This window comes from Mobula birostris, chromosome 1, assembly GCF_030028105.1.
Source record: "Mobula birostris isolate sMobBir1 chromosome 1, sMobBir1.hap1, whole genome shotgun sequence".
In the NCBI taxonomy this organism is placed as follows: Eukaryota; Metazoa; Chordata; class Chondrichthyes; order Myliobatiformes; family Myliobatidae; genus Mobula; species Mobula birostris.
Genome location: NC_092370.1, coordinates 157,621,430 through 157,649,281, shown reverse-complemented (window position 1 = coordinate 157,649,281; position 27,852 = coordinate 157,621,430). Strand labels below are relative to the sequence as shown.

Sequence of the window (27,852 nt, the reverse complement as noted above, 5' to 3'; positions counted from 1 at the left end):
ACCATCATTCACAGAATTCTGCTTAAAATTTACCACTTGACCTGCCACCAATATCAGGTTTGCAAAACAAAGTCATTTTCTTCCTGTTGGGCTCCTTTGTGGAATCTTAATGTGTCTGAACTATGTGCCAAACTGCTAAGAGCAGACTTCAAAAACACTTCATGGCTGTACTCTAGGACCTTTAAGTGCTTTTTCATGTAAATGGACCACACAGGGTCATTTTCAAGCTGTGACTTGCGAGATGATTTCTGGCTGTTCACAACCTCCTTGATGCCTTGAATCAAGGAACTAACTATGATGTATCCAAAATCATAATGATATAAAGCTGGGTGGCAATGTTGGCTGTGAGGAGGATGCAGAGCGACTTCATTCATTTAGGCCTTTCCAGCCCTTCCAGCTGATTTAAAATTTTGTGATCTTACAAATTGGGCATTTCACTGCCCATTTGTGATATCACCAGAGAAGCAAGCCACACTACAGCAAACTTTGTACGCCCTTCCATTTTGTTTTAACCAGTCATACAATGATCACTGCCCTCCTGCACACTTCTTAGACTGGGGGTTCCCAGCCTGAGATTCACAGACCCCCTCGGTTACTGGTAACACTCAATGGAATAAAACAGGTTGTGAACCCCTGTTTTAGACAGTCTACCTAGAGCAGATACCTCAATACACTAGAGAAGTACAACCAATACAGCCGTTAACAGATCCTGTAAATCCACTGTTCAGCAAAGTGAACCTATGTCACTGTCTTCTCCCGGGCTATCCTCCCCAGCTGGACTCATTCAGTTCTGATGGACTGGCCACTTTGTTTGCAAGCCTGATAACAAACTCCCATTTCCTATCCTGAGCTCTACTAAGGGAAGAGATTACCAGACAGACAAAAAAAATTCAAGACAGTTCTCAAAGGTTCCTTGAAGAAGTGTGACAATCTCTGGGGTCTGTGACCACTCAAAACAGAGCAGCATTAGGATAACAATGAAAACTGAATCCATACATCAGAAGCACCTAAGCCAGTTAGTCCTGACGAAGGGTCTCGGCCTGAAACGTCGACTGTACCTCTTCCTAGAGATGCTGCCTGGCCTGCTGCGTTCACCAGCAACTTTGATTTGTGAAGCCAGTTACCATTTCACATACCACGAAAGAGATTCAGAAAATTGAAAGTCTGTGGATCTATTTCTACCCTCAAGCCAATGGGTTGTCTCTTGGACCAGATTTGTGTGAAGCTGGTCACTGAAGGAAAGGAAAACAGTGATACAGTTTTCTTCATCCTTACATACCACCCCATGAGCCTCTGCACCCAGCACATCATTCTCTGTAACCTGCAATCTTCAACAATCTTACCACAAAACACATCTTTCCCTTCCCCATCCACTACTCTCTCCAGGGATCACTCTCTGCATGACTCACTTGTTCACTTGTCCTTCCCAGTACTTATCCCTGCAAGCAGGAAAAGTGCTACACTTGCCCTACACCTCCTCTTTCATCACCAGAACAATTTTAGCAGGAGAGGCGACACTTCACCTGCAAGTCTGCTGGGGTCATCTATTGTATCTGATGCACCCAGTGCAGCCTCCTCTACAATGGGAAGGCCTAACGTAGAATGATGGACCACTTCATCGAGCACTTTTGCCCCACCCATGACAAAAAGGTGAGATTTCCCGGTGGCACTTTTAAAAATTCTACCACACATTCTCATTCCAGCACGCCAGCCCATGGCCTCCTCTGCAGTCACAACGATGCACTCTCAGGTTAGTAGAGCAATACCTCATATTCCATCTGGGTAGTCTTCCATCTCATGGCATGAACAATGATTTCTCTAACTTCTAGTAATTTCTTCCTCCTCTCTTTTTCCATTTCCCATTCTGGCTCCCCTAAAACCTTCTCCTCACTTTTCTCCAGAGACCCCCTTCCCTTTCTCCCATGGTCCACTGTCCTCTCTCATCAGATTCTTTCTTCTTAAGCCCTTTACCTCTTCTACCCGTCATCTCCCAGCTTCTTACTTCATCCCTCCTTTCCCTCACCTGGTTTCACCTAACACCTGCTCCTCCCTCACTTTCTTATTCTAGCTTTCCTCTCTTCCCCAGTGCTGATGAAGGGTCTCAGACCAAAATGTCAACTGTTTATTCCTCCGCATAAATGCTAGCTGACGTTCTGAGCTCCTGCAGCATTTTATGTGTGTTGCTCTGGATTTCCAGCATCTGCAGAATCTTGTGCCCAGACTTGAGCCAAGATGCAAGATTTTAACATAATCAACTACCACCATTTAATAGATACTGTTCTCTGCACTGTATATCTCTGGATATCTTCAAGTCATGGAACACCACATACTCCAAAAGGCAAGGATATGATTATAAAAAGAATGGGGAGACCAAACCTTTGCCTGAGAATTAAGTCAAATTATGCACGTCAAGGAGGTGAATGCTGAAGTCTCTTACTATACAAAGTAAAGGTAAGGAAATGCCTCAAAAGTAAATTAAACACAGTTGGATGCAGTTCGAGTGCAGCAAATTTTTTTATAAGGGTACTTTCTACCCTCCTCTCTCACAGGTGCTGACAAGGTTGGCATAGGGGTTTCAGGGGACCTTAATGACAGACAGATGTTGAAAGGCTGTTCAGTTATAAAGCCAGCGACAATATAACCCAGACTGATCTTGTGTTTCCATCTAACATTTGCACTTACTTTCTAGGAAGAATCATTTGCTGACCTTGCCCCAGTGCTATCTATTCCTTGGTGCTGCAGTCCAAAGATTGGCCTGGCTCCACTTCAGGAATATTATTCATACAAGATATGTGGGCTTCACAGCCTGAGCTAGTACTTAATTGTCCCATCCTCCAATGCCCTGATTATTACTGACTAAATAAATGCTCAAACATTGTTGCTCAGATTAACATTCAAAACACTACATTATGAATACCATTGAGTTAACTGGATTTTATTTGTCTTTTTGAAATGTCACCCAGTTTCATTTGAAATGTCAGCCTAAATGTACCTCAAAGTGACTAATTTCCTTACAATTGCATTCCCCATGATTCCCTCAAACTACTTTCCCCACATTTCCATCACCCACATGCATTTTAAAGTGCAATTTACCATGGGCAATTAACCTACCAACTCACATCTTTGGGATGTGGGAGGAAACAAGAGCACCCAGGAGAAAACCATATGGTCACAGTTAAACGTAACAACTGCACTTACGTGCAAATTCTAAATTTTAGGCAGGAAACCAAGTGATATGAATTTAATAGCTTTCAGCAGTTTGACCTGCTTTTGCACTTACCACTTCATCTAAATTCTTTGTAATCTTAACTTCTTCATCTTCATTGAGCTGGGCTTCTCGCTCTCGGGCCTCTAAGTCTGTAATTAAACTACAATGTTACATGTAACAAGGCTTCCATATGATAGTTACCCATTCTGACAATAGGCAAAAGGAGATAAAAATCAACTGTAGCACAACTTCTCTGATGCTTAAAAGAGATACTTTGTTTACACAATTCAGCTGAAATTTTCTCAGAAGGGAAGGATGCTCATTTTTTAAAGAGGATTTTAAAAGAATTGATTCTATACAGGTATAGCTGAATGCGAGCAAAGTTGACTGCACTTTGGCTCAATCAGAAGAGCACCTCCTACTCTTAAAAACTGATGTATTTCCTGTCTAAAATCATGATAAGATTTGCCACTATAGTTTCCCAAAAGTATTGAATTAAGAAGATTGTGGTATTAACAAGCTGTCAAGATGTCAAAAATAAATTCTCTCTGTTTAACTGACAGCAGCCAAGCAAACTTCTCACTCCAGTGCAAATTCAAATATTGCAAGCAGATCTGGCTGCAAATCAGTTCTAAGGATTCCCCAGTGCCACTGCAACACCTTAAAGGAAGTGCAAAGATTCTTCACATGATCAATCCAGCTATCTATCTGATATAAAATAAGTATTACTGGACAGGGCAAGCAGAGGGAAAATGGTACTGATTCTCAGATGAGCCAACAACACACATCCAGAAAGGGCAAAGAAGGACATGTCATCTAAGATGAAAGGACAGCAGTTACTTGTTCATTCACAGATATACTGTGGGGCAAATGTCAGCACATATTGTTTCTCTTCATTGTCCTTGAAGTGAAGAGACAATGTAATTGTGACAGTGTGGACTTTTAGTTTACGTTCCACAGGAGCACATGCTTAATTTTATGTAGCTAGTACTATCAATTTCATGCTCCGTGGCAGATAGTTAAAGGAACACACACAAAATGCTGGAGGAACTCAGCAGGCCAGGCAGCATCTATGGAAAAAAAAGTACAGACAATGTTTCGGGCCAAGACCCTTCATCAGGACTAGAGAAAAAAAAATGAGGAGTTAGAGTAAGAAAGTGGGGTGTAGGGGGAAGAGGAAGAAGCACATGTTGATATGTGAAACTGGCGGGGGGTGAAGTAAAGAGCTGGGGAGTTAAATGGTGAAAGAGATACAGGGCTGGAGAAGGGTCAATCTGATAGAAGGCCATGGAAGAAAGAAAAGGGGGTGCACCAGAGGGAGGTGATGGGTAGGTAAGGAGATAGGTGAGAGAGGAAAATGGGAATGGGGAATGGTGAAGGGTTGGGGGGGGGGTATTACCGCAAGTTTGAGAAATCGATGCTCATGCTATCAGGTTGGAAGCTATCCAGATGAACAAAGGGTGTTGCTCCTCCAACCTGAGTGTGGCCTCATCGCAACAGTAGAGGAGGCCATGGACTGACAAGTCGGAATGGGAACAGTAAGTGGAATTAAAATGGGTGGCCACTGGGAGACCCCACTATTTCTGACATACAGAACGTAGGTGCCCGGCAAAACGGTCTCCCAATCTACATTTGGACTCCGATACACAGGAGGGCACACCGGGAGTACGGGATACAGTAGATGACCCCAACAGACTCACAACTGAAGTGTCGCCTCACCTGGAAGGACTGTTTGGGACCCTAAATGGTAGTGAGGGAGGAGATGCAAGGGTAGGTGTAGTACTTGTTCCGCTTGCATGGATAAGTGCCAGGAGGGAGATCAGTGGGGAGGGACACAGATTTTCTTCTGCCCTGTATCTCTTTCACTAATCAACATCCCAGCTCTTTACTTCACCCCTCCCCCCTTCACCTGTGGTTCTACCTCCCCTCCCCCCACTTTCTTACACTGACTCCTCCACCTTTTGTTCTCCAGTGCTGATGAAGGGTCTCAGCCCGAAACGTCGACTATACTCTTTTCCATAGAAGCTACCTGGCCTGCTGAGTTCCTCCAGCATTTTATGTGTGTTGCTTGAATTTCCAGTGTCCGCAGATTTTGTCTTGTCCGTTAATGGAATACTGCCTTTGCTCTGCCTGGTCAAAGGCTTCAAAGTTAGCCACAGAAAAACTTCAATATAGATTTAATTGCTTTCACTATCATTATCTTTTCTGGTTTTAATCATGGATCCAATATCATACAACTTGCTCACAGATATCCCAATATTTTTTCATGTTCAGTCCTCTGGTGCCTTATTTGTGATGAGAAGTAAAATTTATATTTTCCTAAATTGCTTAAAATTCTTATTAATATCTCACATACCAAGCTTAACCTTCTTCCTTTTGCTGTCGAGTTTCTGGTTCCTTTCTGCTGCCCTTTTTTTGGCTTTTCTAATTTGATCATAGGCTGCCTTGAAGAGGAAGAAAATCAAGTTAGCATGCTTATCATATTTCTCTATTCAAAATTTAAGCCAAATTGGTTTAACCAGAATAACCTGCAGTTGATATCCATATACAAAGTACATGCTTTGTTGCCAGCAACCAATAATACAAGGAGCCATTTCTATATACCTCTCTCCAAATATCCTGAATACAGTTTCCTTTATGGTTCCCAAGAAATTTCAGCAGTGGTCCTTAATAAACACTCCCATTCACATACCTTCCAAAAACGAACACTGAATAAAACAGCAACGAAAATGGCATTCGTAATGCTGCATCTTGACACCAAAGTTGTTCTCTGATTGCAGAAATATATAGCAGAGCATTGTCATACCTTTCCTTTGAAATGCAAGTATTAAGAACAATACCTCTGCTTTTTGTGAAGAGCTCTAATAGTTGAGGGGAAAATATCAGCACTCAAGGGACCAAGGGAAAAGTAGATTCATAACATAAATAAAAACAGTGTACAATGTTTGGGGGGGGGGGGTGATACCTGTTAATTGTTTTCCAGTAAATTATGGGATGTAGGCATTGCTGCAAGGTTAGCATTTAAATCCATCCTCATGTCCTTTGAAGTCAAATGGCAAACTGCTATAGCACCACCTGTGAAGGTACTCCCTTAGTGGCATTGGGTAAGAATTCTAAAATTAAAGCATATTTACAGATGTTGATGCATTTCCCAAACAAACGGATAACTCAGAAAACAAACTTGTTCTTGGTGACTTTCCCACCATGTAGGAGACTCAAAGAAGCCTTCCAAGTTAACTACAGTAGATTTTGTAAAAAGCACACACTGCAGGAACAATGTGGTTGTGTTGGAAGGGATAAATGCTTACAGGTTAGATTAATGGCTATAATCTCAATACCCAGGAGACGGCTGGTTAAACAGAAATCTTCTACTCCTGTTGTACTGCTAGACTTTGTTGAATGAGTAGCCTAATGCCCAGCAGATGAAAAAGGAGCTATGCTAGATTCAGGGCATACATGGAACATATTCTGCTAAGGTTCACTTTAAATAACCTTTGAGATGAACATAGAATAAGAGTACTTTTCAACTTCAGGAATCTCTTCCAAGTGAGAGTTTGAGATGTCATTCTACAAAGACTATATTAAATGCAACAAATAACTAATGAAACTAATACTCTTTAGTTGAGTATGTTTGAACAAGAAAAGTTACCCTGTCTGAAAGGTCTGCAAGTTGTGAAGCACAACCTTCAACCATCAGATCCAGCCTCTATTCTGGAGCATCAATGAGCCCACAAAACTCAGTGCCTGATTTTTCCAATGGGCAAAGCAGCTCAACCATGATGTTCCTGTGCAATTTCCAGATCAAAAATTATTTATCTGTTTAATGCTTACTTCCGTTTCTACAAAGCCAATTGCAATCTTCTCATTTATGTCTTCTGCCATGGGTGAAGCCAGCTAATTCAGCATTGGCCAAGGATCGAACTTGGATCTTCTGGTCTACACAACCTGGCACTATAAGACATTGTGCTTTTATTCAACAAGTAGCCAGGGATTAAAGATCCAAACTTTTCTAGCAAGTAGTCTGAAAGGCTGTTTCTGTTCTCTTGTTTGAATCTAATGACAGCAATCCCTTACCTTCAACATGAGCAAGTAAGAAATGGGCATTGTATAGATGGGGTTGTTCTGAGAAGAAACATAAATTAAGATAAAGTGAAAGCAGTCTTTTGGGAAAAGCTTTAGTGAACCTGCAACTAATCATCTGTTGAAAACATTTTAAATCTTTTACACTGGGAAAGCTGGCAACCATTTGTAAACATCCTTGTAACCATCATCTGGTATAAATTACAGTCCACTTTTACTGATGAATTGTGGTTCCTACAGCGGCAGAAGCTGCAATGACCTTCTGCAAGTAATAAGCTGCAAGTAATGACTGAGAAGCTCATGAAAAACAGAAGAAAATCTCAATATCTACACTAATATATGTTGACATCATCTGCCTCAAGACTAGAATGAAAAAAGAAACAAAATTGGAACTCTCATTCAAAGACTGGCAGCTGTTCGTTGTAGCAAATGGAAACAAGACAGACGAGGGGTGATTAATAAGTTCGTGGCCTAGGGTAGGAGTCAATTTTAGAAAACCTAGCACATTTATTTTTCAACATCGTCCCCTCCTACATGTACACACTTAGTCCAGTGGTCGTGGAGCATACGGATCCCTTCCTTGTAGAAGTGGTCCACATCAGGGGTGATTGATAAGTTCGTGGCCTAAGGTTAGGAGATGAGTTATACAGCTCTCATTACATGTACGTGCAGTTCAACTCTTTGAGTGAAAATGCAGAAAGTTTGAAGTTTCTCCTCATCTCCTTCTACCTTAGGACACGAACTTACCAACCACCCCTGCTGTGGACCACTTCTGGAGGTCCAAGACGCCGACTTCTACAAAGAAAGGATCCGTGTGCTCCACGACCACTGGACTAAGTGTGTAAATGTAGGAAAAATAAATGTGCTAGGTTTTCTAAAACTGACTCCTTCTACCTTAGACCACGAACTTATCAATCACCCCTCATACTAGTCTAGTAGAAAGCACTTTGAGAATTGGGTGGGGCAGAGAGTTCTCTACCCTGACTGATGCAATCTAACATGGTTTCCCAACAGTTTTACTTCATTAGGAGTTTGAGAAGATTTGGTTACAACAGTCTTTGTAACCAAAGACTCTTACAATTTCTATAGATGTATGGTGGAGTGCCCGCCAAGAGGACTACAACCTCATCATAGGGTTTGAAGGGTTACGTGCCTCAAGCAATATTGGCTGGTGTAAGGGCCTTGTGCTTTGACTCATGCTAAACAGGTCAAAGAATAGAGGCCAGAATAAGAGCGGTCCACCAGTCCTCCAGGTTCGGAGGTTCAGCTCAGGGCTAACAACCAAAAATGTTGCGTCAACAGCAATGAAGAATCCTTCTATATCTGTGTGCAACGGTATTCCTCAGTCTTCACCTTGAACTTGCATGACTGACAGTAGTGAAAATCGAGAGGAAGCTATTGGCATGACGAAGGAAGCGCTGAACACTGCCAGAGACCAAGGCCAATGTGGTTTTGATAGCTGAGGACAGGCAGAGATGGAGGACCCCCATTGTAGCCCTAAATGCCAGTGGCATAACAGGCAACCTCTCATAGTGGAGAGCATTTTGACTGGCTGCATCACAAGCTGCTATGGAGGCTTCAATGCACAGGATTGCAAGAGGCTGCAAAGGATTGTAGACTCAGCCAGCTCCATCATGGGCATGACACTCCCAACCATCAAGATCATCTTCAAGGCCGTGCTGGATGAAGGCAGCATTCATACTGAGGACCCTCAACATCCGGGACATGCCTTCTTCTTGTCACTGCCACAGTGGAAGAGGTAAAGGAGTCTTGAGACTTACATTTAGTGATTCAGAAACAGCTTCTTCCCCTTCGTCATTAGATTTATGAACAATCTAAGAACACTAGCTTGCCATACCTTTTTTTAAACTATTAATTTATTTTTGTAATTTTATATCTTTTCACTATACTTTGCTACTGCGAAAAAAAAACAAATTTAACACCATGTAAATCAGTGATAACAAATCTGATTCAGATTCTTTTCCCTGTAGTCAAACAATCTTAACCATATATGGCTAAGACTCATGGGGTACACAAAGGAAACTTAATACTAACTAATACTGACCTAGTAAACAACATCTTCTGAATAAGTATAGAGAGAATTCAATATAGTTGGAACTTTAATACATCCAATCCATGTTGTACAAGGAGTTTTCAACTAGGTGAGTTCCTCAAGATTACTAACTGCCACTTGTCACTTTCATAACAAAATTCACAGTATCTGCTGCTGCTTCTGCTACCTTCAATTGCTGGAGATGTACACAGGCAGGGATGGGAGAAGAGGGAGCTACTGAAAATGAGCTGCATTAGGGTTAGGGTTGAGTGAATCAACCAACTCTGAAAATCTTGTTTTCAAAACTTGCTAAACCACAAATACATCCTAGGTGGTGTCAGCATACAAGTATATACCCACCATAGCTCAGTTTATGGCACGTGGGCCTGAATTTGAAGGCAATGGTTTCAAGTTTCATGGAGGTTTCAGTATAAATATTATCAGCCAAAAGGTTTTCAGGATGAGCAATTAAACTGAGACAAATTCCTTATCAAGTTGCCAAATAAAATCACATGGCACCAGTTCAAAGAGAGGAGAGGTATTCCAAATTCTTTATGCAACAGTATTTCTGAATCAACATCACTAAGATAGAGAATCTAGTCATTACTCTGGGAGCAGGCTGAGTTTGAATTGACTACAATACTCCATATTTAAAGCAGAGACTTCATTGGTAATAAAGTAATATATGATGCAACCCAGACGACATGCTGGAGGAACACAGAAGGTCAGGCAGCACCTATGGAGAGGAATAAAGCGTTGATTCTTCAGGCCGAGAACCTTCATCAGGACAGTATATGATGTTGAGACCATGAAAAGTATTATACAAATTCAAGGTTTAATTTCTTTCTTTCAGCATCTTACCTTTGCTGCTGCAGTTGTGAGGACTTCCAGAGCCTGTGATAACTGATGGAACAATTCCGCTGCAAATTAAAAAGCAATATTGAATAAAAAGGTAATCTTTTGTAGATATGTAAAAGGTTGAACCCAGAGTGAATTGAAACTTCTAAGATTAACAAAATTGCATAGAATGTTGAGAGATATCAAACAAGGATTGTTAATATTAACATATGAATCAGGAGCACTTAGTTCATCAAACTGGCTCTGGCATTTAGTAAGACCCATCACACTACAATTTCAACTCCGCACTCCTGTCAGCCCTCTGTAGTTCTTTACCACCTTGCTTATTAAGAATTCATTCAAAGATCATCCTTTGAGGAAGACAGATTCAAAGGCTCATGACTCAAAGAGAGAAAAAAATTGTCTAAATTGGGTCACTTATTTCTTAAGATAGGTCCTAGTTCTAGATTTTCCTTGAAGGATTCATCCTTTCCACTTCCATTCTGCCAAGAACCCTCTTGATCTTGTGTTTCAATCAGGCCACCTATACGCTTCTAAACTTTGCCCATTCTCTGTTTAGGAATTAGAGTCAAATAGCACAGAAACCGACCATTTGGTCTACTCTTTGCACACCCGCAAACAAGGTCCTATTTATGCTAATCCCATCTCCAACACTGAGCCCATAGCCTTCTCTGCCACAGCATTTCAAGAACACATCTAAATACTTCCTAAACTTTCTCTAAACCTCATCGAATGCACAGAAGTTTTTCTTGAGAATAGTAACTTAGTCTTAATTGCAATCCATTTATTGAGCTCAGATCCATTGTAAGCAAATTGAATCAGAATCAGAATCAGGTTTAATATCACCGGCATATGTCATGAAATTAGTTGTCTTTCAGCAGCAGAACATTGCAATATATAGTAATAAAAACTATACATTACAATAAGAACATATAAAAAAATAAATTAAATTAGCGCAAAAAGAGAGGGAAAAAGGTACTGAGAAAGTCTTCGTGAGTTCATTATCTATTGAGAAATCTGATGGCGGAGGGGAAGAAGCTGTTTCTGAAATATTGAGTGTCTCTCTTCAGGCTCGTGTACCTCCTCCTTGAAGGTAGCAATAAAAAAAATAGCATGCCCTGGGTGATGGAGCTCCTTAATGATAGATGCCACCTTTCAGCATCTTTTTCCCATCCTACACAGTGGTTCCTCCATACCAGGCAGCGATACAATAGTGATGCTAATGGTAATGCACTAGTTAGAACGCTCTGCATGGTACATCTGTTGGTGGTATACCAATACTCCTCAAAGTCCTAATGAAATATAGTCATTGTCATGCCTTCTTTGTAATTGCATAAATAAGTTCAGCCCAGGATAGATCCTTAGAGATGTTGACAGCTAGGAACTTGAAACTGCTCTTTCTTTCCACTTTTGATCCATCTATGAAGATTGGTGTGTTCCTTTGACTTACTTTTTTCCTGAAGTCCACAATCAATTCCTCAGTGTTACTGAGGCTGAGTGAAAGGTTATTGCTGCAACACCACTCATCTAACTGATCTATCTCAATCCTGTACACCTTCTCGTCACATCTGAAATTCTGCTAATAGTTGTGTCGTCAGCAAACTTATAGATGCCGTTTGAACTGTACCTAGCCATACAGTCATGGGCATAGAAGAGTTTAGCAGAGGGGTAAGCTTACATCCTTGAGGTGCACCAGTGTTGATTGCCAGCAAGGAGGAGATGTTATTTCTGAACCACACAGACTATGGTCTCTGGTGAGGAAGTCAAGGATTCAGTTGCAGAGGGAGGTAGAGAGGCCCAGGTATTGGTGCTTGTTGATTGTAACTGAGGGTATGATTATGTTGAACGGTGGAGCTGTAATCAATAAACAGCAGTCTGACATACGTATTACTATTGTCCAGGTGATCCAAGGTTTAGTGGAGAGCCAGTGAGATTACACCCGCTGTACACTTATCGTGATGATAGGCAAATTGCAGCAGGACCAAGTCCTTGCTTAGGCAGGAGTTGACTCTAGCCACGACCAACCTCTCAAAATACTTCATCACAATGGATGTGAGCGGCATTGGGCGACAGTAATCAAGGCAGCTCACCCAGCTCTTGAGCACTGGAATGATTGTCACCCTTTGGAAGCAGGTGGGAACCTCTGACTGCAGCACTGAAAGATTGAAGATGCCCTTCAACACTTCTGCCAGTTGGTTAGCACAGGTTTTCAGTGTACCTGGAAGGGCTCTATCAGGGCCTGACGCCATGCAACAGTTCACCCTCTTGAAAGGCAAGGTTTCTGACATCGGCCTCTGAGACAGAGATCACATAGTCATCAGACGCTGCAGGGATTTGTGCAGGTGTGCTTTATTCTCCCTTTCATAAAGCGTGCATATAAAGCACTGAGCTCAACTGGGAAGGAAGCATCACAGGCATTCATGTTAGGCTTCACTTTGTAGGAAGTAATGGCCCGCAAACCCTGCCAGAGCTGACGTGTATCCAATTTCATCTCTAATCTTAATTGGAATTGTTTTTTCACTCTTAAAATAACCTTCCATAAATCATACCTGGACTTCTTGTATAGTACTGGATCACTGGTCTGGAATGCCACAGACCTAGCCCTCAGCAGATGACAAATCTCCTGTTTCATCCACAGCTTTTGATTTGGGTGTGCCTAGTACATTACTGAAGGTACACGCTCATCCACAAAGGTTTTGATGAAGTCGGTGACAACTGTGGCATATTCATTCAGACTCGAATACTGTCCAGTCCACTGACTCACAGCAGTTCTGTAAGCACTCCTCTGCCTCCTTGGTCCTCACCACTGGGGCTGCGGTTTTTAGCCTCTGCCTGTACACTAGCAGTAGGATCACAGCCAGATGGAAGTAAAAGAAAGAAGGAATTGCGAAAATGGACTCAATATATCAAGTACTCTGTGGCATAATATCAGAAAAAGACAGTCAAACCTCTGGGATTAGGTGTATGGAAACCTATCATGTTCCAGAAAGGGAACATACCATTCTTTTCTGTCCCACTGAGCAGCAAAGAGTTCACACCTTTGACTGAAAAACAACACGAGAATTGACAGAAGAAAACTGAAATTTGGAAAAACTTTATATTAAAATATTCATTCTGCTACAATTTTAAAGTTGCTAAACTGGAATTTTGTTTCAATATTGTAATGAGTGACTTAGATGCACCAAGGATTATAATCCTTACAGATTGGTTCCTCAACCATCTCCAATAAACTCATTGAAAACGGAATGAGATTAAGAATAATTTAATAGCAGTTTCTACACAGGTAAAAAGCCCAGGGCATTTCATAAAGAGAACTATTAGACAAAATCTTCAAAGACCAGTACAGGAAGTATGCCCAAGTCTTCAGGTTTTAAGGAGGATCACAAAGGAGAAGGTAGAAGTGGAAAGCTAGAGTAACTCCCTGGGAAGTTCAAAATGGTGCGGTGAGGAAAGAGAAGGAACGAGAGGCCAAGTTCAGAGGAAGGATGATTTATGAGTGAGAGTAAAGTGCAGAGATAGGCAAGGATGAGACAAAAACTAAAGCATGAATGAGGATTTTAGCAGCAAGATAGGTTGAGACATGGATGAAGTCACGTGACAGAGGTGGAAGCAGGAGGTCTTTATGATGCACAGGTTATGGGTTCAGCTCAGCCTGAAGAAAAAGAGGACCCCACTGTTCCTTTGCTTGAAAACCAGCGTGAGAATTATCCGGATAAGAAAACAGAAATTTGGAAAATATTTAACTTATACCAGAATAAATAAATCACTGTTCCTCTGTTCCTTTACAGTTTGGTTCACCATGGACTGGAATGAAGAAGGAAACAGAGCTTGAGAGAGCAACTGGAGGAACTCACCTTCTCACTCTTTGATTAGAAGAAAGTATGATTCATCTAGGAGTGAGACCAGCAGGCTGTGAATACACAGATCTTGGAGAAGTCAAGCGAGGTCATGGGAAAGTGGAACAGAATCACCATCTTCACATGAATTAATTTACATTGTAATATTTTAAACCCTTTTTTAATTCTTTAGGTGAGTTTACAGTTCTGAAACAGTAAATGTTACCAGGCCAGCAACTGAAGCCTGGATCAGAAAAGAAATAGAAGGCAGAAATGCAAGACAGCTGTAGAATTTAATTTTAATTAACAATTTGGAATATAAAAATACTTATGATTGTTACAAAAAACATATCTAGCTCATTAATGCCCTTCATGGGAGGGAGTGTGTTGTCCTTGTTCTCTTGGGCCTGTGTGTGACCCCAAGCCTACAGTCATGTGGTTGACTCTTCACTAATTTTGAAGAAGCTTAGCAAGTCTCTCTCAACCACTACAATGAAATAGCTGAACTGCAGCAGTTCTCCAGCACATTCAGGGACAACAAAAGCTGGCTTTGCTGGCATCCAAGGAATCAATAAATAAAATAAATAAACAGTATTCCCCCAATTACATCCTTGACAGACTAATATAACCCATTCTGTAAAGCATTTGATTCTCAGAGGGAATAACACCTCTTCACCCACAATGATCCTGACTATCCCAAACTAAAGTTCAGAAATTAATGGAGAGATAACCAAGCCCAAAGTTGAAGAAGTTATAAGTAATGTGGAATATTTAAAAAAAAATCACACAAGCCCGCAGTTTCCTTAAAAACTTCCACTCCTTTCCTAGGTAGGTCTCCAATTCTTTTTCAAAAAGTTAATCAAGGCAACATGGTCTGTTCCACATAACCACTACCCTGTGGGGTGGGGGTGGGGTAAAAATTCCAGTTCTGCTTGAGGCTTGCTAATTTTGAAGTTTATGCGCTGGCTTTGTCTTCATAGTCCAAACCAAACAAATACCCTGTATCTACATAATCTCTGCCTTTAGCATTTTAAGTACCTGGATTGAGTCACCCACCCAATCATCTTTCCTCCAAAGAAAACAAAGTTTTAACATTGTGTATCTCCCCTTCCAATTCTTGAATTCCACAATCAATACTGCTGCACTTACTCAAAACTTCACCAATGTCTTTCAAGAGGCAAGGTAACCTTTTAGGAAGGCAAAGTGAGAAATAGCTTTTATTGTAAGGAAATGAGTTCATTCATTTTCTATTGTGTAGGTTGTTTGCCAAAACACCCCATCATATTGTACTGATTACAGTCTAATATATCTATAGTGTCTGATGTTATTTGGGGTGAAAGGTGCATTTACAGAATTTACTTTAATTTGACATGGTGGACGAGTCAGATCCATGAAGAAAAATAATAGTCTGAACTCCAAAGGCATTTATTTTCCCATTTTAACATAAAGTAGCTTCCTTTGGCTCAGAATTTCCAGTCTGCAATGAGTATCTTTTGCTTGTAACATACTTGCATGCCAGAGGCAAATGACCTTTCACGGATATCCTGCTGTCAATTTCCTTGTTTAAGCTGATTTGCAATGGCAAGGTTATGAATATGTTAAACTGCTCATGATACTCCAAGTGTGGACTGACCAATGTATTACAAAGTCTCAGCATTATATCCTTGATTACATCCTAGTCTTCATCCTAGTCTTGTGTGGCTCGGCATAGCTCAAACAGCATCTATAAATTTGCTTCAGATGGTGATGAAAGGGCATACAACAGCAAGTTGAATGGTGTCACAGCAACAACCTTGCACTCAACCAAAGAGCTGATTGTGGACTTCAGGAAGGGTAAGATGAGGGAACACAAACCAATTCTCACAGAGGGATCAGAAGTGGAGAGAGTGAGCAATTTCAAGTTCCTGGGTGTCAATATCTCTGAGGACCAAATCTGGACATAACATATTGATGCAACTATAAAGAAGGAAAGACAGTGATGAAATTTCATCAGGAGTTTGAGGAGATTAGATTTGTCAACTAAAACACTTGAAAAATTCTACAAATGTACCATGGAGAGCATTCTGACAAGCTGCATCACCGTCTGGTATGGGGTGAAGGTGGGGGGGGGGGCTACTGCACAAGATCGAAATAAGTTGCAGAAACTTGTAAGCTATATTATGGGTATCAGCCTTCATAGCATCCAAGACATCTTCATGGAGCAGTGCCTTAGGAAGGCGGCATCCATCATTAAGGACCACCCAGGACATGCCCTCTTCACACAGTTACCATCAGGAAAGAGTTAAAAAGCCTGAAGGCACACACTCAGCAATTCAAGAACAGCTTCTTCCCCTCTGCCATCCGATTTCTAAATGGATATTGAACCTGTGAACACCACTCCACTACTTTTTCTTTTAAATTTTTCTTTCTTTGCACTACTTAACTATTTTAACTATATACACACACACACACGCAATGTAACTCAGTGTTTTTTTCTACCTTTACTTATAATATCATTGTACTGCTGCCGCTAAGTTAACAAATTTCATGACGTATTTCAGGTGATGTTAAACCTGATTCCGATTCCCCTTGAAACGGATGCTAACATTGCACTTGACTTCCTTATAACCGACTCAATCTGAAAACTAACCTTTCAGGAATTCTGCACAAGGACTCCCAAGACCCTTTGCACCTGATTTGTGAATTTGGTCCCTGTTTAGAAAATAGTCCACACCTTTATTCCTTCTACCAAAGTGCATGACCATATACTACCCCACACTGTATTACATCAGCCACTTTCTTGTCCACTCTAATTTACCCAAGTCCTTCTGCAGAGTACCCATTTCCTCAACATTACCTGCCCCTCCATCTATTTTTATATCATCTGCAAACTTGGCCACAAAGCCAACAAAATCATTGACACATAACGTGAAACTACGTATACCCTTGCAGCATACTTTTCCTATCATTTTCTCAGCAGCAAACTCAGATACATTATGTAATGCACTGTGTAATGATTTGATCTGTATGAGCAGTATGCAAGGCAAGCTTTTCACTCTATTTTAGTACCTGTGACAATAATAAAACAATTCCAATGTTACTTCATTCCAAGAGCCCTTATTTTGTGCAGTAATCTTTTGAGCCACACCTTACCAAATTCCTTTTGCATGTCTACACCTGCTAAATTTTATCTGCTCTGTTCCCTACCTGTACACGTACTGTAAAAATACCCATTTATCCACCCAGGTTTGAGGAATAGAAAAATGTCACGGATTGCACTCTAAGTTAGAGTTATGGTAATCTTTTGGTGATATATTTAATGCATCGATTCATCTGCAGCATCAAAAATCTTATCTTGATCCATAGTAATCATTCCAGTCATTTTTCAGAACAGGATTCTACATGTTTGTCATTTATTACAGATGCACCAAACCTAGATGCATCACAACTTGGTATGGCAACTGCTGTGCCCAAGAACACAAGAAATTGAGGTGAATGCAGCCCAGTCCATCACTCAAACCAGCCTCCTCTCCAGTGAGGCTGTATACATTTCCGGTTGCTTTGGGTGAGCAGCTGACAGAATCAAGGACCCCTCCCACCCAAGTCATTCTGCTTGTTGTCCCCTTTCATCAGGTAGAAGACACAAAAGCTTTCAGAACATGTACCATCAGTCTCAAGAATAGCTTCAACCTGACTGCAATAAGGCTGCTGAATGGACCTCTTATTTGATAAAGATTATTCTCTCAATCTTCTTTATCATGGCCTACAGGCACTGCACTTTCTGTAACTGCTACACTATATTCTGCATTGTGTTTTCCCCCTTATATGCTATTAAGATGAACCATTCTGAAATGTTTTGAGCAGCTGGTCATGGGGCACATTAAAGCCTTTCTCCTGGCTACACCGGACCCTTTGCAGTTCGCTTATCACGGAAATCAATCCACCGATGATGCAATAGCCTCTGCCCTCCACTCTGTCCTGTCCCACCAAGAAAATGGGTCACATGTGCCAGACTGCTGTTTATAAACTTCAGTTTGGTGTTGTATAGGCAAGGCCCTTAGTATTATGAAGGATCCCACCCATCTATCCAGCATCCTCTTTGACTATCTACCATCAGGAAGGAGACTATGATACACAAAAACTAAAATGGTCAGGATGAGAAACAGTTTCTTCCCCTCAGGCCATCAGGCTTCTGAATTCCCACCCAAATCGTATTCAAAGTGTCACTGGTTAATCTGTTCCCTACCTTACAATATTCAATATTAATGTACTTTAGGTTGTTATTTATGTGGGATTCATCTGTACATTTTATTCTTACTTTTATAAGTTATGTGCCTCATTTCTATATTCAGTTGCAAGAAAAAGTTTGTGAACCTTGGTTTTCTATATTAGTTACTCATAAAATGTGGTCTGATCTTCATCTAAGTCACAACAATAGACAAACACAATCTGCCTAAACCAATAACACACAAACAATTGTACTTTTCATGTCTTTATTGAATATATTGTTTAATCATTCACAGTCTAGGATGGAAAAAGTATGTGAACCCTTGTGTTTAATAATTGGTAGAACCTCCTTTTGCAGTAATAACCTCCACCAAACTTTCCTGTAGCTGTTGATCAGACTTGCTCAATGGTGAGGAGAAAATTGAGGCCATTCCTCCATACAAAACTGTTTCAGTTCATCAATATGTCTGGGATACCTTGCATGAAAAGCCCTCTTCAGGTCCTGCCACAGCATCTCAATTGGGTTAAGGTTTGGACTTTGACTCAGCCTTTTAAACCATTCTTTTTAAACCATTCTGTTGTTGATTTACTCGTGTTTTGGATCATTGTCTTGTTGCATCATCCAACTTCTATTAAGCTTTAGGTGACAGACTGCTACCCTGACATTCTCCTGTAAAATGTTTTGATACAGTTTTGAATTCATTGTTCCTGCAAAGATTGCAAGCTGTACAGGTCCTGAGGCAGCAAACCAGCCCCAAACCATAATGTACCTTCCCCCATGCTTCACAGTTGGCATGAGGTTTTGGTGTTGGTGTGCAGTGCCCTTTTTCCTCCCAATATAGTGGTGTGCAGTTCTGCCAAGGAGTTCAATATTTGTCCCATCTGTCCACAGATCACTGTCCCAGAGGCATTGTGGAACACACAGTTAGTCTTTTGCAAACTTGAAATGTGCAGCCTTATTTGTTTTTTTGGACAGTGTTGTTTTCTAGAAACATAGAAAACTTACAGCATAATACAGGCCCTTCGGCCTACAATGCTGTGCCGAACATGTACTTACTTTAGAAATTACCTACGATTATCCATAGCTCTCAATTTTTCTAAGCTCCATGTACTTATCCAGAGTCTCTTAAAAGACCCGATTGTATCCGTCTCCACCACCATCGCCAGCAGCCCATTCCACGCTCACCACTCTCTGGGTAAAAAACTTATCCCTGACATCTCCTCTGTACCTACTTCCAAGCATCTTAAAACTGCGCCCCCTCGTGTTAGTCATTTCAGCCCTGGGAAAAAGCCTCTGACTATCCACATGATCAATGCCTCTCATCAGCTTGTACACCTCTATCAGGTCACCTCTCATCCTCCATCGCTCCAAGGAGAAAAGGCCGAGTTCACTCAACTTGTTCTGATAAGGCATGCTCCCCAATCCAGGCAACATCCTTGTAAATCTCCTCTGCACCCTTTCTATAGTTTTCACATCCTTCCTGTAGTGAGGCGACCAGAACTGAGCACAGTACTCCAAGTGGGGTCTGACCAGGATCGTATATAGCTGTAACATTACCTCTCAGCTCTTGAACTAAGTCCCATGGTTGATGAAGGTCAATACACCATACGCCTTCTTAACCACACAGTCAACCTGTGCAGCAGCTTTTAGTGTCCTATGGATTCAGACCCCAAGGTCCCTCTGATTCTCCACACTGCCAAGAGTCTTACCATTAATACTATATTCTGCCATCATATTTGACCTACCAAAATGAACCACCTCACATTTATCTGGGTTGAACTTCATCTGCCACTTCTCAGCCCATTTTTGCATCCTATCAATGTCTCGCTGTAACCTCTTGACAGCCCTCCACACTATCCACAACACCCCCAACCTTTGTGTCATCAGCAAACTTACTAACCCATCCCTCCACTTCCTCATGCAGGTCATTTATAAAAATCACAAAGAGAAGGGGTCACAGAACAGATCTCTGAGGCACACCACTGGTCACCGACCTCCATCCAGAATACAACCCGTCTACAACCACTCTCTGCCCTCTGTGGGCAAGCCAGTTCTGGATCCACAAAGCAATATCCCCTTGGATCCCATGCCTCCTTACTTTCTCAATAAGCCTGGCATGGGGTACCTTATCTGTGATGTCTTTTCATGAACACCATTTGTGTTCAGTGTTTTTGTTATAGTGGACACATGAACAGAGACTTCAGCAAGTTCTAGAGATCTCTGCTGGTTTTTCTTGTTACCACTTGGGTTCATTTTCACCTCCTTCAGCACTCACTGATTGGAACGAAAACCAATTTCCCCCGGGATTAATAAAGTATGACTATGACTATGAGCACCTGATTCCAAATAGCTTTTGTAGAAGGCATGACCCCAGAGGTTTACATACTTTTTTGAACCTCGACTGTGATTGTTTAAATAGTGTACTCAGCATTGACAAGAAGTAGTACAATTGTTTGTGTGTTATTAGTTTAGGCAGATTGTGTTTGTCTATTAATGTGATTTTGATGAAGACCAGACCATATTTTATGGGTAATTAATGCAGAAAACCAAGTAATTGCAAAGTGTTCACAAACTGTTTCTTGCAAATGTACACTATATGGTTATATACATTATATACATGTATATAGTTAAATGACAATAAACTTGACTTGACTACCTAGATGTACTCATGGTGGAATGATCTCCCTGATAAGCTTGTAAGTAAGAGTTTTTCACTGTATTGCACTACATGTCACGATAATAAACCAGTTACCCAAATACTCAGTTTTTAAAGGTTTTAAGAAACAGTTTCACTCCTTTTATTTTAAACATATGTTCAACATAGAAAACAAACCCTCTTCGTCCTTTCCTGTTCCTTCTGATCTGATCTGCTAATTTCTCAAGAATCATCAGAAGTAGCTCATTGGAAATCACATGTGACAGCAGACCTGACATTACAATTTTAACGCAAACAACAGGAATTCAGCAGATGCTGGAAATTCAAGCAACACACACAAAAGTTGTTGGTGAACGCAGCAGGCCAGGCAGCATCTCTAGGAAGAGGTGCAGTCGACGTTTCAGGCCGAGACCCTTCATCAGGACTAACTGAAGGAAGAGTGTGTAAGGGATTTGAAAGTTGGAGGGGGAGGGGGAGATCCAAAATGATAGGAGAAGACAGGAGGGGGAGGGATAGAGCCAAGAGCTGGACAGGTGATAGGCAAAAGGCAAACCTTTTATATATTGGCGAGACGCGACACAGACTGGGAGACCGCTTTGCTGAACATCTACGCTCTGTCCGCCAGAGAAAGCAGGATCTCCCAGTGGCCACACATTTTAATTCCACATCCCATTCCCATTCTGACATGTCTATCCACGGCCTCCTCTACTGTAAAGATGAAGCCACACTCAGGTTGGAGGAACAACACGTTATATTCCGTCTGGGTAGCCTCCAACCTGATGGCATGAACACCGACTTCTCTAACTTCCGCTAATGCCCCACCTCCCCCTCGTACCCCATCTGTTACTTATTTTTATACACACATTCTTTCTCTCACTCTCCTTTTTCTCCCTCTGTCCCTCTGAATATACCCCTTGCTCATCCTCTGGGTCCCCCCCCCCCCCCCGTATTTCTTCCCGGACCTCCTGTCCCATGATCCTCTCATATCCCTTTTGCCTATCACCTGTCCAGCTCTTGGCTCCATCCCTCCCCCTCCTGTCTTCTCCTATCATTTTGGATCTCCCCCTCCCCCTCCAACTTTCAAATCCCTTACTCACTCTTCCTTCAGTTAGTCCTGACGAAGGGTCTCGGCCTGAAACGTCGACTGCACCTCTTCCTAGTGATGCTGCCTGGCCTGCTGCGCTCACCAGCAACTTTTATGTGTGTTGCTTACAATTTTAAGTTTACTCATGCATCTAATCTCTAGTGCAAATTTTGATCTGAACTGCTCCAAGAAGCGAACAAGGATGATCTTTAACCATTTATAATAAAAATAAAAGTAAAAATAAAAGCTGCAACCCAAACTTCTTCCTTGACTAACCTGCTTTGGGGTTATCTGGGTTCTTGTCAGGATGACACTTCAAAGCCTTTTGTCTGTATGCTTTCTTTATCTGTGAAAACATGGGGAAAAATACAAAATAATCAGGAACAAAATCTACAAACTGAGTTAATTTACAACAATGAATTTGGGAAGTGTCAGCTAAACAAAACAACAAAGTTGAGTTGTGAATAACAAAAGTAAAACCGAATCAAAAAGCAACAGAGTTTAAGCAATAAACTTACCTTCCAGTAAGATAGCAGCACGTTCGATCACAGAGGCTTCTATGGGGTCAACCAAGGGTGTTATTGTCTTTTTTTTTTAAAATGTATTTGTTATGACTGCAAGACCCTGCTGAACATTAAGGTACTGCAGGTCTACCCCATCAGTGAGTTGCTCATTGGTGGAGAAGCTGAAGGAGCAGATTGTGCTGCTGCATGCGTCAGAGGTGTTGGTGCGTGAAGGCAGTGTGTAGTCTAACAGCAAGTGATTGCCTCAATTTCAAGACCCTGTTGGACACTGCTAATGTGGAATGCTGCAAGTCCGATTCACTGATCTGTTGGCGGACGATGGGGGAGCTGCGTGGCCTCAGTCGTAGCAAGGACTAAACCTCAAGCTGTGGTGTTGCCTGTTTACAGCCACCCAGGAAAGAGGAGTTGGTATGTTCCACCAGAGGTCATGTGTCATGGCATCCAAGCTTTAAGTGGTGCTCTCCCCAGTATTTGCTCAGCAGAAGACAACTGTATTGTGTTCAATTGCAGACTGCTGCAACTTTCATGGACTCAGGGAATTGGACTATACTTTTTTTGTGTGGCTGTATGTTACTGATATCATATAGCACATACAAGATAGCAAGCACATATATGTGCCTTATGCTGTGTGTGACTGATGGTACTGAGCTTTGCGGTACCTTGGCCCCAGAGTAATGCTGACTTTTGGCTGTATTTATGGGTATTCATGTATGGTTGAATGACAATTAAATGAATACTATGGCAATGGTATTCAACACTAAAATGCAAAAAAAAATTGAATCTGGTTACATGTTTTATACTGTCACTACTGAGTCAGGAAACACTGAGTAAGCAACGGAGTGAACCCATTGCTGACAACATACTGCCATACATAGGAATTCACCATACTCTAGCTCCACGGACCCAGAGGCTAGATCATAGGGCTTATTCATGTTCAAGATAGAATCTTAAATACAGTAACATAAGAACATAAGAACTAGGAGCAGGAGTCGGCCATCTGACTCGTCGAGCCCGCTCTGCCATTCAATAAGATCATAACTGATCTGACCATGGATTCATCTCCACCTACCTGCCTTTTCCCCATAACCCTCAATTCCCCTACTATGCAAAAATCTATCCAACCTTGTCTTAAATATATTTACTAAGGTAGCCTCCACTGCTTCATTGGGCAGAGAATTCCACAGATTCACTACTCTTTGGGAAAAGCAGTTCCTCCTCATCTCCGTCCTAAACTCCGTGTGTACTAACCTGGCTAGTAAGTAGTTAAATCCACTTAATAACATTTACAGTAATTTTGCTCTGAGAAGTTTGAGGTCTGACCTTCAGAAAGTCAAAAGTGACTGGTCCTTTTCCACGAATAATTAAAATGCATACTTTAAAAAGGAAATGACAGCAATCCAATAACGAGGCCAGTCCTATTTGTGTATTATCCTTGCTCATTCTGAACTGGACAGGAACTGCTCTCTAGGCCGTGTGGCAGATGGGACTGGCTGCTCCCTGTATACCTCACTCTTGAATAGAGAAAGAAAATAATACTGTTTCACAATAAGGCCAAAAAGGAACTGGAGAGGCTGGATAGCTTTCAATATCCAGTTGTTTCCATATTCTCAGCCATTAGCCAACCACTGCTAGAAAAAGAAACAAAATGAAAATTCAAGCCTTAGTCTCAAGCACACCATGGATGCAGTTCAAATGTTCTCACGCCATTCTTCAATCAGGGGTGCAGGCCGGGAATGAGAGAATCTGAAGATTGAGACTAACACGGAAAATGCTGGAATTATAAATCTCCATGAACTGTTCTTGCATGACTCTTAATTGGCCTAAAGGCAAGACTGCTGGAAGTCTGTCAGCACTGGATCACACTTACCATCTTGTCTTGGGAATGATGGGCCTGGTGAATACACAAAGTGAAAATGGGCCAAAAGATTGTATATTATGAGAGGGAACACAGAAAGAATTTATTGAAGAACATTTAGTTCCACTGGTCTTTGTTCAATAATGCCACCTGACACCCCATCACTGTATTCTTTAATACCTTCATTCCTCATGTACTTACGTTTCCTCTTAAATGGATCAGATTCCTCTATGGTCAGATGCTGCAGTAGTGGGTTTCAAATTCTAATTGTTCTCTCTGTGTCAACTCTTCACTACAATTATGATCGATTCTTAAATGCTCTCTAGCTCAAGGGGAAACGTGAGCTTTGTCTATAGTTTAAAAGACCTTTATCAATATACTCTTCATCCTCACTTTTCTGGGCAAACGAACCTCATGTCAGCTTCCTGACAAGTAGAACCTTTAACTGGTATCCCCCTTGTAAATCTCTTTTCAGACCACAATCTTCAGCCCCACTTTGAGTCATATAAATTCAAGGCACAAAGAAAAGATGCCACTCCAACTGCAGTCTAATCAAGACACCATATCAGTCGGTGTAACACACTATGCCAGCTGATACACCAAATATAAATGTTTAAAAACCAAGCAGTCTCTGAATATTTTATTCAAACTCAGTTTGCAACTGTTAATTTAGTCATTAATGAAATATACACAAATTTAATGGAGCACAGGCCTCAAGTGAGATTTCAAACAGATAAAGTAACTTCAAATTAATAATAATCTTCATGCCATTCAATTCAAAGTCAACCATAAATTGGGCAAAAAGTTACACAATATTGCCAACAACTAGGCTTTCCCTTCAGCATATCAGCTACCTTCAGGAGGCCTGTATATAACTTCTATCGTAATCTTTTTACCTTGTAATTTCTTAACTCTACCCTCAAGTATTCTACATCTTGTGATCCTACGTCACCTTTTCAAGGATTTGATTTTATCTTTTACCACCAGAGCCACCCCGACCCCCTGCCTGTCCTTTCAATATACTATTTATCCTTGGATGTTAAGCTCCCAGCTGTAATATTCTTTCAACCAAGACTCTGTAATGCCACAACTGCATACCTACCAATTTTTAACTGTGTTCCAAGATCACCTACCTTATTTTGTATACCACATGCATTCAAATGCAACACCTTCTGTCCTGTATTCACCAGCCTTCTTTTCAATTGCTTCCATGTTGCCTGAAGTTAAATTCTAACCATTTCTAAACTTTTTGTCTGTATATTGGGGGCTTCAGTGACCTCTCTGCACTCTCCTTCCCTTTTACTTTACCCATACTTTTCTAAGATGTTGAAAGCACCCCCATACTATTAGTTTAAAGCCCTATCCACAGCCCCAGTTATTTGATTCCCTACTTTTTCAAACATTATAATGAAGTGATTTTTTAAAACCACTGTTTATAACTATTTCTTAGACATATTAATCACATAAGGACAGTAGTGTAGCGACTAGTGTAACTCCAATGATCGAGGTTCAATTCCTACCGCTGTCTGTTAGGAGTTCGTTTATTCTCTCTGTGACTGTGTGGGTTTCCTCTGGGTGCTCCACTTTCATCCCACACGCCAAACAGTTAGCATGTTGTGGACATGCTACATTGGTGCTGGAAGCATGGGGGGATGCCCCCAGTATAACCTCAGATTCTGTTGGCTGTTGATGAAAACCATCATTTTCGCTGTGTGTTTTGATGTGTGTGACAAATAAAGCTAATCTTTAAACTTCTCTTTCCTGTAGTCATCACTGGAGTCTTCCCCACTCAAACTGCCAATTCAGTGCTAAACACAGTGCAATTCCAGATGGAGTTTATTAACCTTAGGTAGGGTCTTAATAACTACTGAATTAAATGAAAAATAACCATTCATTACTTAAGCCAAAGAGCAAAGCATTACAGTCCACTTAAATCACATATTTCAAAATGGCAATAAATATTCTTACAGAAATAGTGCCAAGCCATCTTCTCAACAAAGTTAAAACCGGAAAGTTATTTCATAGGAGCCAAGTGTCAGCTTGAAGAACTCACTTGAGCAATTTTACGACAAGATGATGCCAACTTACAAAACACAGAGCAGAATGTACACACAAGAGATTCTGCAGATGCTGGAAATCCAGAGTAACACACACTGAACAAAATTCAGGACTTTAGCAGGTCAGGCCTGACAGTTGATGTTTCGGGCCAAGATCCTTCATCAGGTCTCAGTAGAATTTAAAACGTTAACAAGGTACCTCTCAATACCTGTAGATATACACACGCTTTGTCTGTAATAGCTAACGCAAGGTGGGATCCATGTCAAATCAGCTAGTCAAAGTCCCAATAATAACCAGGTTGAAGTGTATGGGTGTGTAGGGACTTGGGTTCCACTCTTCAACCACAACAGGGACAGAGTTCCCCTTGTCCTTACCTACCACCCCACCAGCCTCCGGATCCAGCACCTTATCCTCCGCAACTTCCGCCACCTTCAACAGGACCCCACCACTGAGCACATCTTTCCCTCTCCGCCACTCTCCACTTTCCGCAGGGATCCGTCCCTCCGTGACTCCCTTATCCACACGTCCATCCCCACTGATCTCCCACCCGGCACTTATCCCTGTAAGCGTAAGTGCTACACCTGTCCCTACACATCATCTCTTGCAACCATTCAGGGCCCCAAACAGTCCTTCCAGGTGAGGCAACACTTCACTTGTGAGTCTGCTGGGGTCATCTATTGCATCCGGTGCTCCCAGTGCGGCCTCCTCTACATCGGTGAAACCCTACACAGATTGGGGGACCACTTCGTCGAGCACCTCCACTCCATCCGTCACAACAGACAGGATCTCCCGGTAGCCACCCACTTCAACTCTGCTTCCCATTCCCATTCAGACATGTCCATACATGGCCTCCTCTATTGCCATGATGAGGCTAAACTCAGGTTGGAGGAGCAACACCTCATATACCGTCTAGGTAATCTCCAGCCCCTTGGTATGAACACAGAATTCTCCAATTTCCGGTAATTCCCTCCCCCTCCCTTCCTCTATCCTTATTTCACTCTGCCTCTCCCCCAGCTCCCTCATGGTTCTGCCTCCTTCTTCTACCACCCATTGTTTTCAGGGCTATGATGTCAATGCTTCCCCTCCCCCACCCCTTTGTCTTTCAAATTACTGGTCTTTCAACTGAAGCTACAAGCATTCTTCAAATCCTTCCCCATCTTTCATTCTTCAGTCCTGACGACGGGTTCTGGCCTGAAACGTCGACTCATCGTTTCTAACTGATGCTGCCTGACCTGCTGAGTTCATCCAGTGCACTGAAAGTGTTGCTTTGATCACAGCATCTACAGATTATTTTGTGTTTTCACTCTTCAAACAGCCAGGAGGAAAGAGTACACTTGCACCCTGTCTCTTACCTATCCAGCAGTATCAGCTGTGTTATCAACAAGAGAGCAAAGGTTTACCCCTTCCCATAGAGTTAACCTGAAACTCCTAAA

General features: G+C 41.6%; 1 protein-coding gene across 1 annotated transcript in view; it reads right to left on the bottom strand.

The window, feature by feature from the left end:
* The window catches only part of dnajc17 (DnaJ (Hsp40) homolog, subfamily C, member 17), a 123,303-nt gene that overhangs the window by 63,390 nt on the left and 32,061 nt on the right, over positions 1 to 27,852 (bottom strand). Inside the window, exons 2-5 of the mRNA XM_072264702.1 lie at positions 22,259 to 22,328; positions 10,203 to 10,261; positions 5,565 to 5,652; positions 3,281 to 3,357 (exon numbers count right to left, since the gene is read on the bottom strand). Of these exons, the coding sequence (XP_072120803.1) occupies positions 3,281 to 3,357; positions 5,565 to 5,652; positions 10,203 to 10,261; positions 22,259 to 22,328 (294 nt within the window). The remainder of the gene's footprint in view (positions 1 to 3,280; positions 3,358 to 5,564; positions 5,653 to 10,202; positions 10,262 to 22,258; positions 22,329 to 27,852) is intronic.